At 38.8% G+C, this 15705-nt stretch overlaps 2 protein-coding genes across 17 annotated transcripts in view; one reads left to right on the forward strand and one right to left on the reverse strand.

Moving 5' to 3' along the window:
• LOC108003606 (igLON family member 5) overlaps positions 1 to 15705 on the forward strand; it is a 361825-nt gene that overhangs the window by 313402 nt on the left and 32718 nt on the right. For 7 of the 13 annotated variants that reach the window (XM_062079518.1, XM_062079523.1, XM_062079521.1 and 4 more), the window contains one exon: positions 9289 to 9662. The exons of the other annotated variants lie outside the window; for them this stretch is intronic. In XM_062079518.1, the coding sequence (XP_061935502.1) occupies positions 9644 to 9662 (19 nt within the window). In that variant the 5' untranslated portion in view covers positions 9289 to 9643. The remainder of the gene's footprint in view (positions 1 to 9288; positions 9663 to 15705) is intronic. 13 annotated transcript variants of the gene reach the window in all.
• LOC108003620 (zwei Ig domain protein zig-8) overlaps positions 1 to 15705 on the reverse strand; it is a 236933-nt gene that overhangs the window by 180901 nt on the left and 40327 nt on the right. The window lies entirely within an intron of this gene.

Genomic DNA, 15705 nt, shown 5'->3' on the forward strand with positions numbered 1-15705 from the left:
AAGTAATTTTTCGAATAAAATAAAATGAAAAAAGCGATTCGAAGAATGATTCGTCGTAAAATATCGAAATTGTAAAACGATCGATGAGTTTTTTAATGTCATCGTGCATGGAACGATCGATTTCGAAATTTTCGTCTCATTGGAAAGGTGCGGAATTGAAATTTAGGGGATATCGATCGATCAAATTCGATTATTACGACACAGATTCGTGACAAGGCGTGGAGCAATTTCGTGGAGACAACGAAGAGAGGGGAGGAAAGGTTAGAGTACACGTTCCAAATTTTATTCCGTTGCGGATTATTTGTGCACACACGATGGCCCACGTGTAAAAAAATTTCGCTATACACGCTTTTACCGTGCAGGCTATAATTCGTTTTCTGGGTTGAAACGTTGTTACGTTGTTGAATACGCGGGGGAATATACGTGATTCCAACTTTTTAACAGAAATGGAGTCGGGGAATAGCCGGTTTTAGTACACGTATAAACAATCTTCGTGCATGGGACGCATTCGCAATTCAAATATCTTGTGTCCAACTCTCCTTAAATTAAATCAGAAGACGCAATTTTTTCCCTATCATCTCTAGATAATACGGCAAATTTACAACATCGTAGCGCGATCGTTATAATTTCAAACGGCAACTCTCCTTTCCTCCTCCCTTTCACGTACGAAATAGAAGAAAAATTAAAATTAATTTAACAAATTATTCTCACACCGTAAAATACGTATATAACAATTAAGGAAAATGAAATCCCTATGGTAAATGCAATACTTTTATCTTTTCGATTAAATAATTTTTCTTCCAGATCAAACTTCTCGATACCGGAAATGCAAAATATCATCAATTCTGTACATAGTTTCTGTATCGATATAACGCGTGGTTTGCAATTTATCGCCGAGGCGTAACGTGATTTCCCGAATGTTGTTCACCGAGATAATAAACAAATGGAGGAATTTATTGGAAAAGGGGGGATATCGAATCGGAGCGTCGAGTGGTTTTCGCATGGCGAAACTATACTACTTGGCTGGGTAAAAATTAATGCGGGACCGCGTTTTATTTCGTCTCGATTGTACAAAGGCGATATACGCTATTTCCCGACGCGGGAGCGTCGTATAATTTAATAATGCCCGGCCTGATGTTTCTTACGTGACTGGATTTCTATTCTATCCTATATAAGTTCTCTCGACAGGGACAGTAAACTTGCACGCGAGCCACTAACTTCTGGAACGAACGGTCTTCTCTCGCCCCACTGTTTCGTTACTTTAAATTTTTCCTCGAGCTGAAGATGAGACGATCTTTCTTCGGGCTGATCAGTTGTTCGATTGAAACGTGATTAGAAACGTGATCTTTTTGGATCGAAATTACACCGATAAAAATTAGATTAGTATATTTATTGTTATTAGTCGGTTTCTATTTAAGTTTCCTTAAGACAGTAATTTTTACAATAAATTGCCTTTCTTGCTCTCTGCTTCGTTACTTTAAATTCTTCTTTACGTGACGATCTTTCAGAACAATAAGTTTTTGTTAAAATGTTATTATTTTTGTTATATTTATTTTTTGTTAAAATGATGAGAGAAACGTGGCCATGATTTTCTGGGTCGAAATTACATCGTTAAAAATTAGATTAGTATATTTATTATTATTAGCTTTCTATTTAAGTTTCCTCGACAGTAAGTTTTACAATAAATTGCTCTCTTTTGCTCTCTGCTTCGTTACTTTAAATTCTTCTTTAGGTGACAATCTTTCAGAACAATAAGTTTTTGTTAAAATGATGAGAGAAACGTGGTCATGATTTGAGTATTTAAATTGCCCTCTCTTGCTCTCTGCTTCGTTACTTTAAATTCTTCTTTAGGTGACGATCTTTCTTAACAATAAGTTTTTGTTAAAATGATGAGAGAAACGTGGCCATGATTTTCTGGATCGAAATTACACCGTTAAAAATTAGATTAGTATATTTGTTATTATTAACTTTCTATTTAAGTTTCCTCGACAGTAATTTTTACAAAATTGCTCTCTCTTGATCTCTGCTTTAAGAGAGAAACGTGGCCATGATTTGAGTATTTATTATTATTTCTATTCTTCTATTCCGTTTAAATTTCCTTAACAGTAACTTTTACAATCTACAACAAACTGTTTCACTACTTTACTTTAAATTCTTTTTTGGGATGCGACAATCTTTCAGAACAATAAATTTTTGTTAAAATGATGAGAAAAACGTGGCCATGATTTTCTGGACCGAAATTATACCGTTAAAAATTAATATATTTATTATTATTAGTCGGTTTCTATTTAAGTTTCCTTAAGACAGTAATTTTTACAATAAATTGCCTTTCTTGCCCTCTGTTTCATTACTTTAAATTCTTCTTTAGACGACGATCTTTCGGAACAATAAATTTTTGTTAAAAACATGTATAGCCATGATTTTCTCCGGATCGATAAATTATACCATATATTTATTCTCGAATGGAAATGCTGTTGGAGATAAAAGAAGCGTTTAGAGCCGTGGCACAGGTTGGAGAAAGAGATCCCTTTCCTAATCGCGGCACGTGAGTCGTCCGTCATGTTCAATCCTCGGTATTGCGCCGTGGAAAAAACCTGGAGGATTCGACTCAAGAAAGGGAAACAAAAGCGACCGTAATCCATAAAATCCCCAAGATCCTCGCCAACGTTACGTTATATTGGGACTGTTTACTTAAGAGATTGCCGGCATTCCGGTTTGAGAAATGTTCGGAAATGTGTTCGCAACTGATTTGAAAACAAATATCTTCCAATTTATTACGGAACGAAAATACGGCAAGTCATTTATCTGGTCGAAAATGATTCGAACGAGACGAGAAACATCCGTCGAAAATTCCAATTTTCCAATAAACGATTAATAACTTTGAACGACGAATTTCACGGAATTTTTTTTCCATTTTCCATCTCTATCCGTTCGATTGTCTACAGTGATCATCCTGTATTTTTTAGTAAACAATTCAAAAATTCCATTTATTCGTCATAATTTATATTCGATAATATATTTCGAAAAAATATTTCCAACCTTCGCGATAATATACATTCACAGGGGAGGGAAAGAAAAACTGATCGGGTATTTACGAACAACGGCGCGTGATCGATCGTTGGAAAATATAAGATATCGGTTTAGATAACATCGAGTCGAAGCGCGCAATAGGACAGTTTCCGACCGATTGTGGTATCGCGTGGATCGTCGATTCTCCAAACTGTATAACCACTTCCTCCCCTTCCGATCTAAAAATACGATTTAATTCCGTCGAGTGTCGCAAAACGTGAAATTAACCTGATTTAAAGAGGCTTAAAGCAAACGGTCAAAACGGAGAGTGAAAATATCGCTTTTTTAAAAAAGGAAAAAAACTCCCGAATCGGAAGAAAATGGCGAACGTAGAAGAGCGCTCTTGTATTTCGCATCTCTTGCACTGTCTTCTCGTCTGCACTCCAGCGAGTCTATTTATATATATAATCTTTCGTCGCGACAAAAAAAACGACATAAAAAGGGATCAAAATAAAATACACGAAGGTTTACCGAATCGAAATCATCAGAGATCGATCATCGTCGTGCGGGGACATTCACGACTCGATGAACAATCCAAGCCCTGTTTAATCGATAATCCGTGGAGCTCGAGGCAAAGGCAACAAGCGAGATTTGATGAAAATACACCGAAACCTGCTTCTCTCTTCTCCACGAGCGAGAGAGAAAAAGAAGAGAAGAGAAGAAGAAGGAGGAGGAGGAGGAGGAAGGTTATAGAAACGAGAAAAGTTTGAAATGAGGAGAGAACAAGCGTATATACACGCTGGTACAAAGGGACAAAGCAACGCTGCCGACTGTCTTCTCAGCTGCGTTGACGCCGCACTTTCTTTCGGTATCGGCCGCCAGAGAAACGAGAGAAAGAGAGGCACGCGAAGCAAGTAAGAGCAGGGATGGGAGAAGCTTGGAGGAAGTGGATATTTCGCGTGGAGAAAATTTGAATAAAACTAGGGGGGGGGAGGAGTTCCTCTTTCATCCTCTGTTCCGACTTCCTCTTCCGCCCCCTCTCTTCCCGCTAAAGAAATGCAAGTTTAGCAAGTGGAAACTCGTAGAGAGCCATGGCCAATGCGAGCCACCACCTCGTTGTCCTCAACATCTGCGCTCCGAATACCGATTCTCTTCCTCTCTCTCTCTCTTTCTCTCTCTCTTGGAATTCAACTCATTCGCCGTACAGGACTCTTCGCTTTGTTCACTCGCGTTGCGGACACGATGATGGTGGCCTCCCCTTTCGATTTCTCGAATTCCAGAATGAATTTTGAAATTTTTCCACCGTGCTCGATTCGATTGATAAACCTCGGCGAGAAGAGACGAGAAATCGTTCGCTCCGATCAACGAATCTCGTGGTTGGAAAATGGTTTTTTACGAGTTTTTAATCCCGATTCCTATGGTTTAACGGTTTTTCGAAATAGAATTAAAGAACGTTCGAAGCATTGGTTACATTTTTTTTTTTTTTTTTACTATAATCTCGTTCGAACACTTGCACACAGATCTGCTCGGATCTGTTCTATGCGGTCGTGGTTCGAGATCGTTGATGGGTCGTTGGAGAATGGAGGAGAAACTTAACTTTGTGATTTTACTTATTATAGTAAAATTGAGGTTATTGAGATTCGTTCAGAGAAAGAGAAGAAGAAATAAGAATCTTTCGTAAATAATTTCGATTCCTCGTCGCTCGTCATGTTCGAATTGAAAAGTTAATTGAACGAACGTGACACGAGGTTTTATATATAAAGATATATATATATATATATTCGCGAATTTCAAACGAGATGCGATCGTTAGATTCGAAAAATCCGTGCATACGAGCTGGGTAAAAGAGACGTTTTCTTATATTCTTTATTTTCAGCTGGGAAATGCTCCCATCGACTTCACGAGCTCGGCCATAATCTCTGCCAGAGACGTTCTCGCAAAGTCAATTATCGTTTTTCCGTAATAGTTTCGTCTCATTTATCCGATATCCAACCAGCTAGAATATTCTATTTCTCCTCTATCTGAACTTTCTATTCCCGATTTCCGCTCTTTTTATTATCCTTCCCACGTCCGAATAGTCTTCCATACACGAAACCTATTTTGGTTAGATTTAATTTTACATTGGATAAGTAAAATTTCAGATGAAATTCCGAAACCGCTCTTGGTATCTTTTCTTAAAAGAAAAAAAAAAAATTAGCACTCCGTTTTTATTACTTCTTCCTTTAATTCCGATAATCTTCTACGCGATTGAAAATGTAAGATTAATTCCAAATCACTCTCGCTAACTTTTTCCTAAAAAAAAATCATCGTTTCTTTTTATTAACTTATTTGTTATCTCAAGATCATTAGTCAGAGATCTACAATTTAATATGAATTCGTTTCATGCGAAGAGGATTATTTTTTTTAAAGAAAAAGTAGCGATTTAGAATAGTGATTTAGAATTCACATTAAATTATAGTTCTTTGACTGATGATTTTAATAAAAAGAAACGATGATTTCTTTCTTTTTTCTTTTTTTTTTTAAGAAAAAATTAAGCTCTTCACATGAAACGTATTCTTTTATCTATTATCTCAACTGTCGAAGTCATTAGACTTACAATTTAATGTAAATTTCAAATCACTCTCGCTACTTTTCCTTTAAAAAAAAATCATCGCTTCTTTTTATTGACTTATTCGTTATCTCAAGAGATCCACAATTCAATGTGAATTCCAAATCGTTCTCCCTACTTTTAAAAAAAAATCGTTTCTTTTTACTAACTTTTCGAATAACCCTCTTCACGTGAAACATATTCCGATATCCGTTATCTCAATTATCGAGATTAGCCACGCATCTACAATTTAAGATGAATTCCAAGCCACCTGGTTACGAGTATGTCTTCCTTTAAAAAAAAAAAGAGAAAAGGAAGAACCATTATCCCGGTTCCGGGCGAAATCTGGAAAAATTGTCACCGCGAAGAAAGCTAATTAGGAAGGGAAATTGATTAGCGTTCGAGTTAACCGTTACCACGGTTAACGAGCTCGTTCCCACCGCTGAATTTCGACTGTCGATTTCCCAGCTAATCCCGGCTAATTGGAGGCCAGACTTTCGGCCGCGCCTCACGGAAATCTGTCGCAACCGCGGAGAGATAGGAACGCGATTCCCAACAGGCTCGCATCCTCTCCTCCTCCTTCGAGTATTCCTCGCCCCTCCGTTACCCAATACCCAAATGGAATATTCCATTTCCTTGGGTTTTCGAGTCCCGCTCTCCGACTCAAGCCTGGCGCCGACGAGAGGAGGTCGTATCCCGCACGCGGCCCACAATCGTCCTCCAACCTGTCCATCGCACTCCCCATTCGGAGCCAAGGGATTTGCGAAAAAATTGCCGCGTTCTTCCGTCGATTCCGATCGAAAAACACGAGCTTTGAAACGCGAATACTATTCGAAAATTTCCTCCGATTCGTGTTCCCGGTTTAACGCTTCGCCAGGGTGTGCGACAGTGGTGGAGAAGTAGGACGATTTTGCGATATTTCTTTTGTCCCCAATGTTCATTCGTTGTTTCAGAATTATTTATCAATTTAAATTTTTATTTTTAATATATAGTTTCATCAATTTCAAAACTATAATACAATTTTTATTAATAAGTAAAATTAATAATCTGTTATAATTAAAACTTATTATTCATATCTTTTAATTTATAATCGTTAATATTAGTATAAATATATCGTATTTTAATAATTAATTTTTAAATCCAATCTTATACTAATAAAGTTAACAGATATATAAATATGAATAATAGAGGGGTGAATATATATATATATATAATACAACGTATCCGAACGAAAGGAGAATATTCGTAATATTTTGGAGGAGTGAAAGGTGAGAAAGTGAGGCGAGATTGGATAAGAAAATGCGAAGACAAACGGTGTACTAATTAAGCCAAAGTGGAACACGAGCGTGCGTGGCGAAAGAACGATCGCCGCTCTTCCGTTCCTTCGCGTTATTTCCATTTCACGGTAGACAGCGATCGATTAAATGGAACGACGCGGCAGAGAGGCAATCTCGTTAGTACATTTCCCTGGAACGAATGTCGCTTGAAAATTGAAATATCTACTTGCGAATAATCGGCCCACTCGAATCGAAATCAATATAACTTCCGCCTTTTCCCTCGTTCGTTTCTGTCGACTGAAAAATATATATATATATATCTACGCACGCGTGTCCCTTCTTATCTCGAAAGAACTCGTTAATCAAACGGTGAGATTAACGATATTAAAAGGATGGCGCGTGTATCGATCGCCATTCCAAAGGGGAGATCGGGAGGATCGATCGGCGCGTGTTACGCCAAATTGCGCGGCGTCTGTTTTAACTCCGGCTGGGATAGCATCCGCAACGGCAGAAATTGGCGCCCCGATGGCCAATCAACTCGTGCCACTTGAAGCCGAACCGAGGTTCGATAACAGGCGGTTCTTACGTGGAAAGATGTCGTTTAAAGATAACAGGATACAACGATACGCGCTCCGCCGACTAGAAAGTCCTCGCCTCTTCATCCACGAGATTCTCAACCACGAGAGCAATTTCCATCTGAACCCACTGTTTTCCAAAACTTTTATCCGAATAATAAGGTATCGTCGGAAAAAAAAGAAAAAAGACTCCTTTCGACTTCCATAAAAATAATTCCTTGGTTCGAAAACTAATCTCTGACGATTCTGCTCCGAGATTTAGATGGAAGAAAAAAAATTCAAAACGTTCTAAACTTGTGGAAATCGATGGAGGAAAATCCTGCTCGTCGAGACATCCTCGATTCCAGCACTCGATTCCGTAGGCTATTACGCGAAACCAAGTTAAAGAAGCTATGGTTACGAAACGAGAACTCGGGAAAAATCTAGCTTTCTCTCTTCTCGCGGCACTTCCTCCGCGCCACGTTCACTGGATAAAAACGGCGAGTAAATATTTTATTTCGTTCATCGATTTTTTATCCCGAGTAACGAGTTAAAAAAAAAAAAACAACAACAACAGCTTGGCGGATCGCGTTGTTTACGCCGACAGATGGCAGAGGATGCATCGAGCTTTTGCGCCCCGACCAAGGTCCAATAAACGAGGAACACCGTGTCCGTGGGAAGAGTGGTCGGGCGGAAGAGAACGATTTGGAGCGGAAAACAATAGACAAATTGAACGTTTAATAAACCACGTGAAAAACCTCGGCCACGTTTACTGCAACCTGTCACGGAACAATCTTTGTGCCTGTTACCGGCAACGATGCTTCCGTCGGGTTGTTCGATCGAAACGAAACTGCATTCGAAGGGATTTTTCGTATTAATTATTCGCTTGAAAAATCTCCCTCTTCTTTTCACCTATCAACCTATCTCTTCTTGATTTTTTTCGAGAATTAAAAAAGAAAAGCCGCTCGTATTTCGAATCTCCTTGTTTCGAAGCAACGCGATTTCGTTTTTCTGTCTCTTCTCTCTTTGCGCGCGGATTCAACAACATTCGACAATTATCCTTTATTCGGGTAAATATTTTCATTGAATCCGACAATTGCCAATCCACGCACCCGTGTTTTGCCTTATTAGCATATCCCACCGTGCGCAGGCGGCTATTTAACATCGGAAAAAGCGGACGGTTTTGCCCCATGCAAAAAGTAGCATCGCGCTAATTATCCTTAGGATCGCGATTAATGGCGCCCCTTTCCTCGAATTTCGTAACGATGGACTCGAAACTACGAGCAAATACAAGATCTCCAATTTTTCCCTCTCTCTCTTTTTTTCGTTGCATACACAAATGTTGCTCGATCGTGGCACGTTGTGTTGTTGCACGTGCACAGGTTGCGGAGTGGTTGGGATAATCGGAGGGTCTCTTATCGCGCTTATCGTCGCCTCCTGTTGCCCCGGAATATTGTTCGAGCGAGTAGGTGGATCTAATTAGTTACAAAGCTGACTTAAACAAAATGGCCTGATAAAACGGCGTTCCTTTTACGATAATCGACCCGTGTCCAAATTCCTTTCCGGGGGTAATTTCCAGGAGTGCGCAAGCAGATATGCGCTTCCCTATATTCGTGTAATAGGTTTTTGAAAATGACGAAAACAACGATCCAATTTTACAACTTACTCGTGCGAAAATTAAAAAAGGCCTATCCCTTCCATTTGCAAACTTCTTTCTCGAAGAACAATTAATATAAAAGTTCCTTTTTAGGATCGACGAACTTTCCAGATGACAATTTCCAGACTCGACTACTCTAAAAACTCTGGACCGTTTCACACCGTTTCATTCCATCGATGTTGAACATTCTCCAACAATTTCCAGAGCGCGAAATTTTCGCGGGAAGGACAATGCGGACGCATTGGCGGCCCCCCCTCCTCCACTGCGGAGCCAACGTCGAAATTGCGTGTCGAAATGGCCGGAATACCAGCGCCTCTAATTGCGCTCTTTTCAACCGACGAAACGAAATTTCAATCCCCCGAAAAACTCTTGCAAGGGCTCCGACTCTTGGAGGGAAACGGTCGAGAATCCGTCCGCATCGATGGGTTGATCGAACGGAGCGCATTGAATCGCTATTGGTTGTCGCGTTTATCCCCGACTCGTTGGAAAACTGCACTAGACGAGGAACTAGACGAGACGCATCGGCCGGGGGATTCGATCATCCTGTAATAACCGTGCCATGTCAAGACAAATATGCGGTGAGCAAATTTTGACGAGCTACTGCGCCCATGTTTGAGCTCCATTTTCAGCTCCGCCCCTCCTCCTGACCGCGGCCTTCCGTTTCACCAGCCGGCTGCTCCACTCGCCGACCTTATCCCTCGTGTCAGTTATCGATTCGTTCCTTCGAGATCCGCTCCTTCCGCGTGGATTTCAATTTCTCCCTCTCTCTCTCTCTGTCTTTATCTCGAAGATGGATCATTTTTTATTATCTCTATCGATCTATTAGCGTTGGAAGAAGGGAAGATATATCGAATAGTCTTGATTTAAGATTGCGTTGGGTTAGGTTAGGCGCTCAACGCGGTGCCCGCACATTTTTCAAAAATATTTTTTTTATAAAGTATTCTTAAATATTGCTATGTGTTTCTTATACATCTATTTATTGTATAAATGAAATTAAATCGATCAATTATTATTTACTTTAGAAACTTCAGATTACGATATCAGAGGTGAAGCAGATTCGTGCATTGCTATTATAATATTGCAATTGTATCAAAGTTTCGCTCCTTTTTCCTTAACTTTAATTCTCGTTCCCAAGCTTTCAAACAATAATAAACTATCGAATTATTCGTCGAACTTTATTCCTTCCCTCGAGATACATATTTTTATCATCACTACCTGAAAAATCTTCATCGAGTAAAACTTTGAAAAAATTTTACAAACAGAAATTCACTCCCCTTTCTCAAAATTCGTTCGATCGTCTATTACAGAGGGATCGATCGACGATAAAGTTTTCAGTGGCCAAAGACAAACAGGCGGATCCGGCCGTAAGTCCAGCGGAGCTCAACACCTGCCCCCCCAGGCGACAAATTATCGCGCCACGTTAGCAGAACGATTTAATACTCGATTTGGAGGGGGGAGGAGTCCCTCTCCCCCGACCTTACTGCTGGGTTCAACCCTGCCATTAGCCCGACCGACCGTGGCCCGACCAACTTTATGGTTACCAACGGCGATGAATAATGGGGCTGCAGAAAATCGTTAGCTTCCCATTAACGGGACGAGGGAATCCCGCTGGTAAACACTCGTAAACCCAGACATTCGAAATCTTGATAATGGATATCGGGGAACGTTCATAAACTTCTTTCTCAACCTCTTCTTCGTTTCCATTCGCTGTATTCTCTGGAACAGTTACGTGCGCATACATAGTTCGTAAGAGTGGGCGCAGAGGGCGTTGTTGAGTTAGAAGACAAAAAGACAAGTTCGGATGATCGAGCAGCTCTGACTTTTAAACTACGATTGTAAGTTATTACGATAATTGATGATTTCTTGGGAAAAAAATTAATTTTGATCAAGGGATTTAGAATTTTATTTTATGGAAGAAAATAATTTTGCAAGGTCGAAACAAGAGAGGAAACGTGGAAGGAATGAAGAGAAAGGAAAAAGAAAATGGTGGAAAGGAAGCAATCGTTTCTCGAATCGGTCCGAGACGCAGGTGGAAGTTTGTTTCAGGCACGTGCAGCCAAGAAATATTTCCAAAACTGGCTTTCGTCTCGTCCACCGATTCCTAAGTTCAATCAAGTAAATTGCAACGAATCCAATTTGACGATTGGGGACCATTTTTTTATTATTTTCGTTCGGCTAGCGATTCCAACTTTCGCGATAGATCGATTTTCCATCTTCTTCTTTCCCTCCCTCCGTTCCTCGGCCAAGGATTCAAGGATAAAACTTGGAGGGGGCGCGAGAATTTAGATTAAACAGGAGGGAAAACAAAATCTAATCTAAAGAGAAGCGTTTGTACATGAAACTTTCGAGAGAGAAAAAAGAACGTAATTGTTGTCCGTGAAATGCGCCAAGAGAGAATGCGTAGATTATACAAAGTGGATTTTAAATATCTTGAAAAATTAAAGGAGCGAGCGTAATTGAAAATTCGTTTGAGAACGTAACTCGTTGTGCCAAGTAAATTCTGACTTGCTGCGCGAAAATTATTTTCATAATTTAATATAATATAGAGGCTGAGAATAATTATTAATCTAGCTTCAAGTTACCAAGTAATTGTAATTTATATATATAATACTTGTTCATTCGGAATTAGAAAAGTTCGAATTTTAAAATATCGAAAAACGCGACGATTCGTGAGGATAGAAAAACCGAGAAGAGGTTTTATCAAGGCGTCTGGAAACACGGTACAGGAAAATTGATAATAAAGAGCAGGGAGAAGCGAGGGAGCTAGGGGAAAAAGTTTGTTCGGTTTAACAGTAAGTTTGGAATCTGGTGGAACGTGAAAATTGGTTGGTTCGCGAAAGTCGAACTCGCGCGAAAAAGTAGGGGGGAAAATAAATATATAAGGGCGCGCGATCGAGAAAAAGTGGAGAGAGAGGGGCAAAAGTGGAGGGCAAAAACAAGGAATGCAAATTGCGCGGAGAAAAATATACCTTAAATTAGCCTGTGCATAATATATACAAAGTAAACGCATCGACGATAAAATTCGATTCCGAGTATATGCGGGTTGAAAAATGAGAAATGTTATATCGTCGTTGCATTAACATTTAGAATATTTCCACATTGCACGTTTTTATAAATTGATACGCGCGAATTGCGAATTTTTCACGGCGTTTCAGTTTAAACGCATTTCCAAGATATAAAGCCTCTCTTATAGAAACACGAAGATCTCTTATAGAAACCGAAGCTTGCGTACACCGACTGAATAATAAATCTTATACTCCCAACTTTACGTATGCAGGCAGCCAGAAAGAAGGAAAACTTTGGATTTCCAGCTAGATCTAGCTAGAAAATAGAAAAGATAAATGATGAAAGAGAAACTTGTCGATCGAGCGCGACAATCGATTGGTTTAATTTTCTTATAATAGGTAAATTATTATTAGATAAATAGTCTTAGATAAATAGAGGCTAAAATAGTTCTCCGAAATCTCGAAAACGAAGTCAAATAGAATCTTGACCAACTTAACGTATACAGGCAGTTAGAAGGAAGAAAAACTTTGGATTTCTAGCTATAAAAATGATAAAAGAGAAACTTGTCACGACAATCCATTTAATTTTCTTACTTATAATACAGTAAATTATTCTTATGTAAGTAATTGGGAAACTAAAATAGTATGGACTTGTCGTGGTCAGGAAAATAAAGTAAATCTATCAAATATCATATACAAATCTCGAAAACAAAATTAAATAGAATTTTGTTCAACGGATACAGGTAGCCAGAAAGAAGAAAAACTTTAGATTTCTAGTTATAAAAATGATAAAAGAGAAACTTGTCACGACAATCGATCGACTTATAATATAATATGTAGATTATTCTTATGTAAATAATTGGGAGACTAAAGTAGTATGGACTTCGAAAACGAAATTAAATAGAATCTATACGTACACAGACAGTTAGAAAGAAGAAAAACTTTAGATTTCTAGCTATAAAAATGATAAAAGAAAAACTTTAATCGATTAATTAAATTTTCTTACTTCTTATAATACAGTATATAATTATTCTTACGTAAGTAATTGGGAGACTAAAGTAGTATGGACTTATCGTGGTCAGGCAAATAAAGTAGATCTATCAAATATCATATACAAATCTCGAAAACGAAGTCAAATGGAATCTTGGCCAATTTTAACATAGATAGCCATAAAGAGGAAAAACTTTGGATTTCCAACGATCTAATTAGAAAAATGATAAAAGAGAAATTTAAGCTTCTCTCGTTATTCAATCGACGGATGAATCCAACCCTGTACCCTTGGAAACGATCCACTCTTGGTGCAAGCATAGGTGAACGAATGGTCGAAACGCATAATGATCGCACCTTGCGGATGAAAAGAATGACCGTGTCAAAAAGGATATAGAAATCAAACAGGAAAACAGGGACACGGACGATGCCACGTCAGATAGGTGTCCATTGGACAGTTTGAAGCGTTTACATAAGCTCTTATCTCTATCGAGATTTATTGATCGATGCACTCTACTTCCGTGACCCATCGGATTCACATGGGATTTCAACGATGTTTCTCTTTCTCTCTCTCTCCCTCGTTGCCCTTGTATCCTATCCTCTCCGTGTCTACCCTCTTCCCCTCGCACGTACCTGTTTCTCTCACGAGTCGGGCGTATTTCGATTGGGGTCAGACACTTGGATTTCACACGATCTATAATGCAGCTCTTTCAAATGGGATAGAATACGAAAGAGGGTGAAATGAGCACATGCTCGAAAAATGGCGATCGAATACGATGCCGAGAGAAGAACAGTGGCCTGAAACGCGTGCAAACGGGAAATCGAAGAGAAAGATTTGAAAAATCGATTTCATATGTACAAACCTGTATGTGTATGTGTATATATATATATATATAATCAAGTCATCAAGAATTCGATCAATTTTCTGAAAAATAAACGATCGTTCCTATTCGATGAATAATTCTTTTCTTCCATCACCGCGAGCCAATCGAGCCAATAATTGTTTTGTACGACGATACACGGATATCGTTGAAAAATTCGTATCTGATCAGGACAAAAAGTGGCCCGTTATGTGTCTTACGGTGAGAATTTATCGATCGAGGAAGGTTACGGAAGTACATACAGAACCAAAATTAAATTGCACTCGACTCTAGAAATAAACGAATCGGAAAGTTTTCTTCGTGATTTCCATACTCGTGTAAAAATTTGAGAAATTGCGTCCGCTTCTCGATTACTTTCGAAATCTTATGTTCGGGTATTATAACATCTTTACGAGTCTCGGTCGCCGGGACGCACAATGGTCGAATTAAAATTCGTTTTCAAATTTATAAAGAAGTAATTGTTTCAATGCAGCGTACAATAACCAAAAATTTTATTATACGTTAAAATTTTTAAAGACGTTTACAGATTGAAATACATATAGATAGGGAACCGATCGATCACATTTCAATAATTGAGAAATATCCTAATAAATTTGATAAGCGTTTAAATTTCAATTTTATAATGAAACGATGTCGCGAAATATCTATTTCAATTTAAATCATTATAAATTATCGATAAGTTTTAACTACTTCATATTAGAAATTCAACACGATTTGTCAACGTTTTCCACTTCGTTCCACGCGATAAGAGTTTGCGTGGCGAGTGATTTATGCCAGATTTCGTTGCCTCGTATTAATTCGTAAGTAGATTTTCTTCAGATGTTTGTTTCTTTATTAAAAAATATATAGTCACGCTCAAGACATATCCGCAAAATCGAATCGCTACCCCGTCGAGCCGCAAAAGGATTAAATTTTCGATAATGCATACGTTCTCTACCCGTTCTCTTCTTTCTCTGCCCGTCTCAAGAATGTGAAAAGCAATATTCGAATGACGCGCCACTTCCGGGGACCTCGTTTCTCAAATTTGCAATTCGATCGAATTTTATGTATAAAATTGAACTAACTTTTGCGAAGAATTTACCGACACTCCTTTTCGATTGTTTTTCGTGGGACGATTAATTGGAAGTGCGGCCTCTCAGCTACGTAAGCGCTACGAACGAGAGGTTTTAATGCATTTAGAGAGAGGATGCATCGTGCGACGTAACTTTGAAAACGTCACACAGTTTAGAAACGGGACCGTGTTTACCCCATCTACGTAATCCCGCCGGCCTTTCTCTAATACGCCGGTCGAAGCCGACCGCAACACCAGACGTCGAGTTTGCCATTACAAGCACTAAATCCCGTCAAACCTATCATCCCTCCGCCCTCTGTCCTCCTCCAGCCCCCCTGCGACCATCCTTCTGTATACTCTTCGCAAATATTCGCGCGGAATTATTCCAATTCCAATTTCCTTCCTTCCCCGCGTTATTCCAGAGAATAATGGAAAAAAAATTAGTTGGAATTATTTATTTTTGCCAAAAGAGAGGAAGACAATTTTGGTTAAATTTGATCGAAGTAAGATTAGAGAAGAATTAGGGTGAATGTGTGAAGAAAGAAGAAATTAGGGTATAGTTGGAATTATTTACCTTTTCTAATAGAAAAGAAGACCATTTTGGTTAAATTTGAACGAACGAAAATTGAAGAAGAATAGTGAATGCGTGAAAAAAAAAATTAGGAATAAAGTTGGAATTATTTACCTTTTCCAAAAG

Source organism: Apis cerana, linkage group LG9 (genome assembly GCF_029169275.1).
Source record: "Apis cerana isolate GH-2021 linkage group LG9, AcerK_1.0, whole genome shotgun sequence".
NCBI classification, from domain to species: Eukaryota; Metazoa; Arthropoda; class Insecta; order Hymenoptera; family Apidae; genus Apis; species Apis cerana.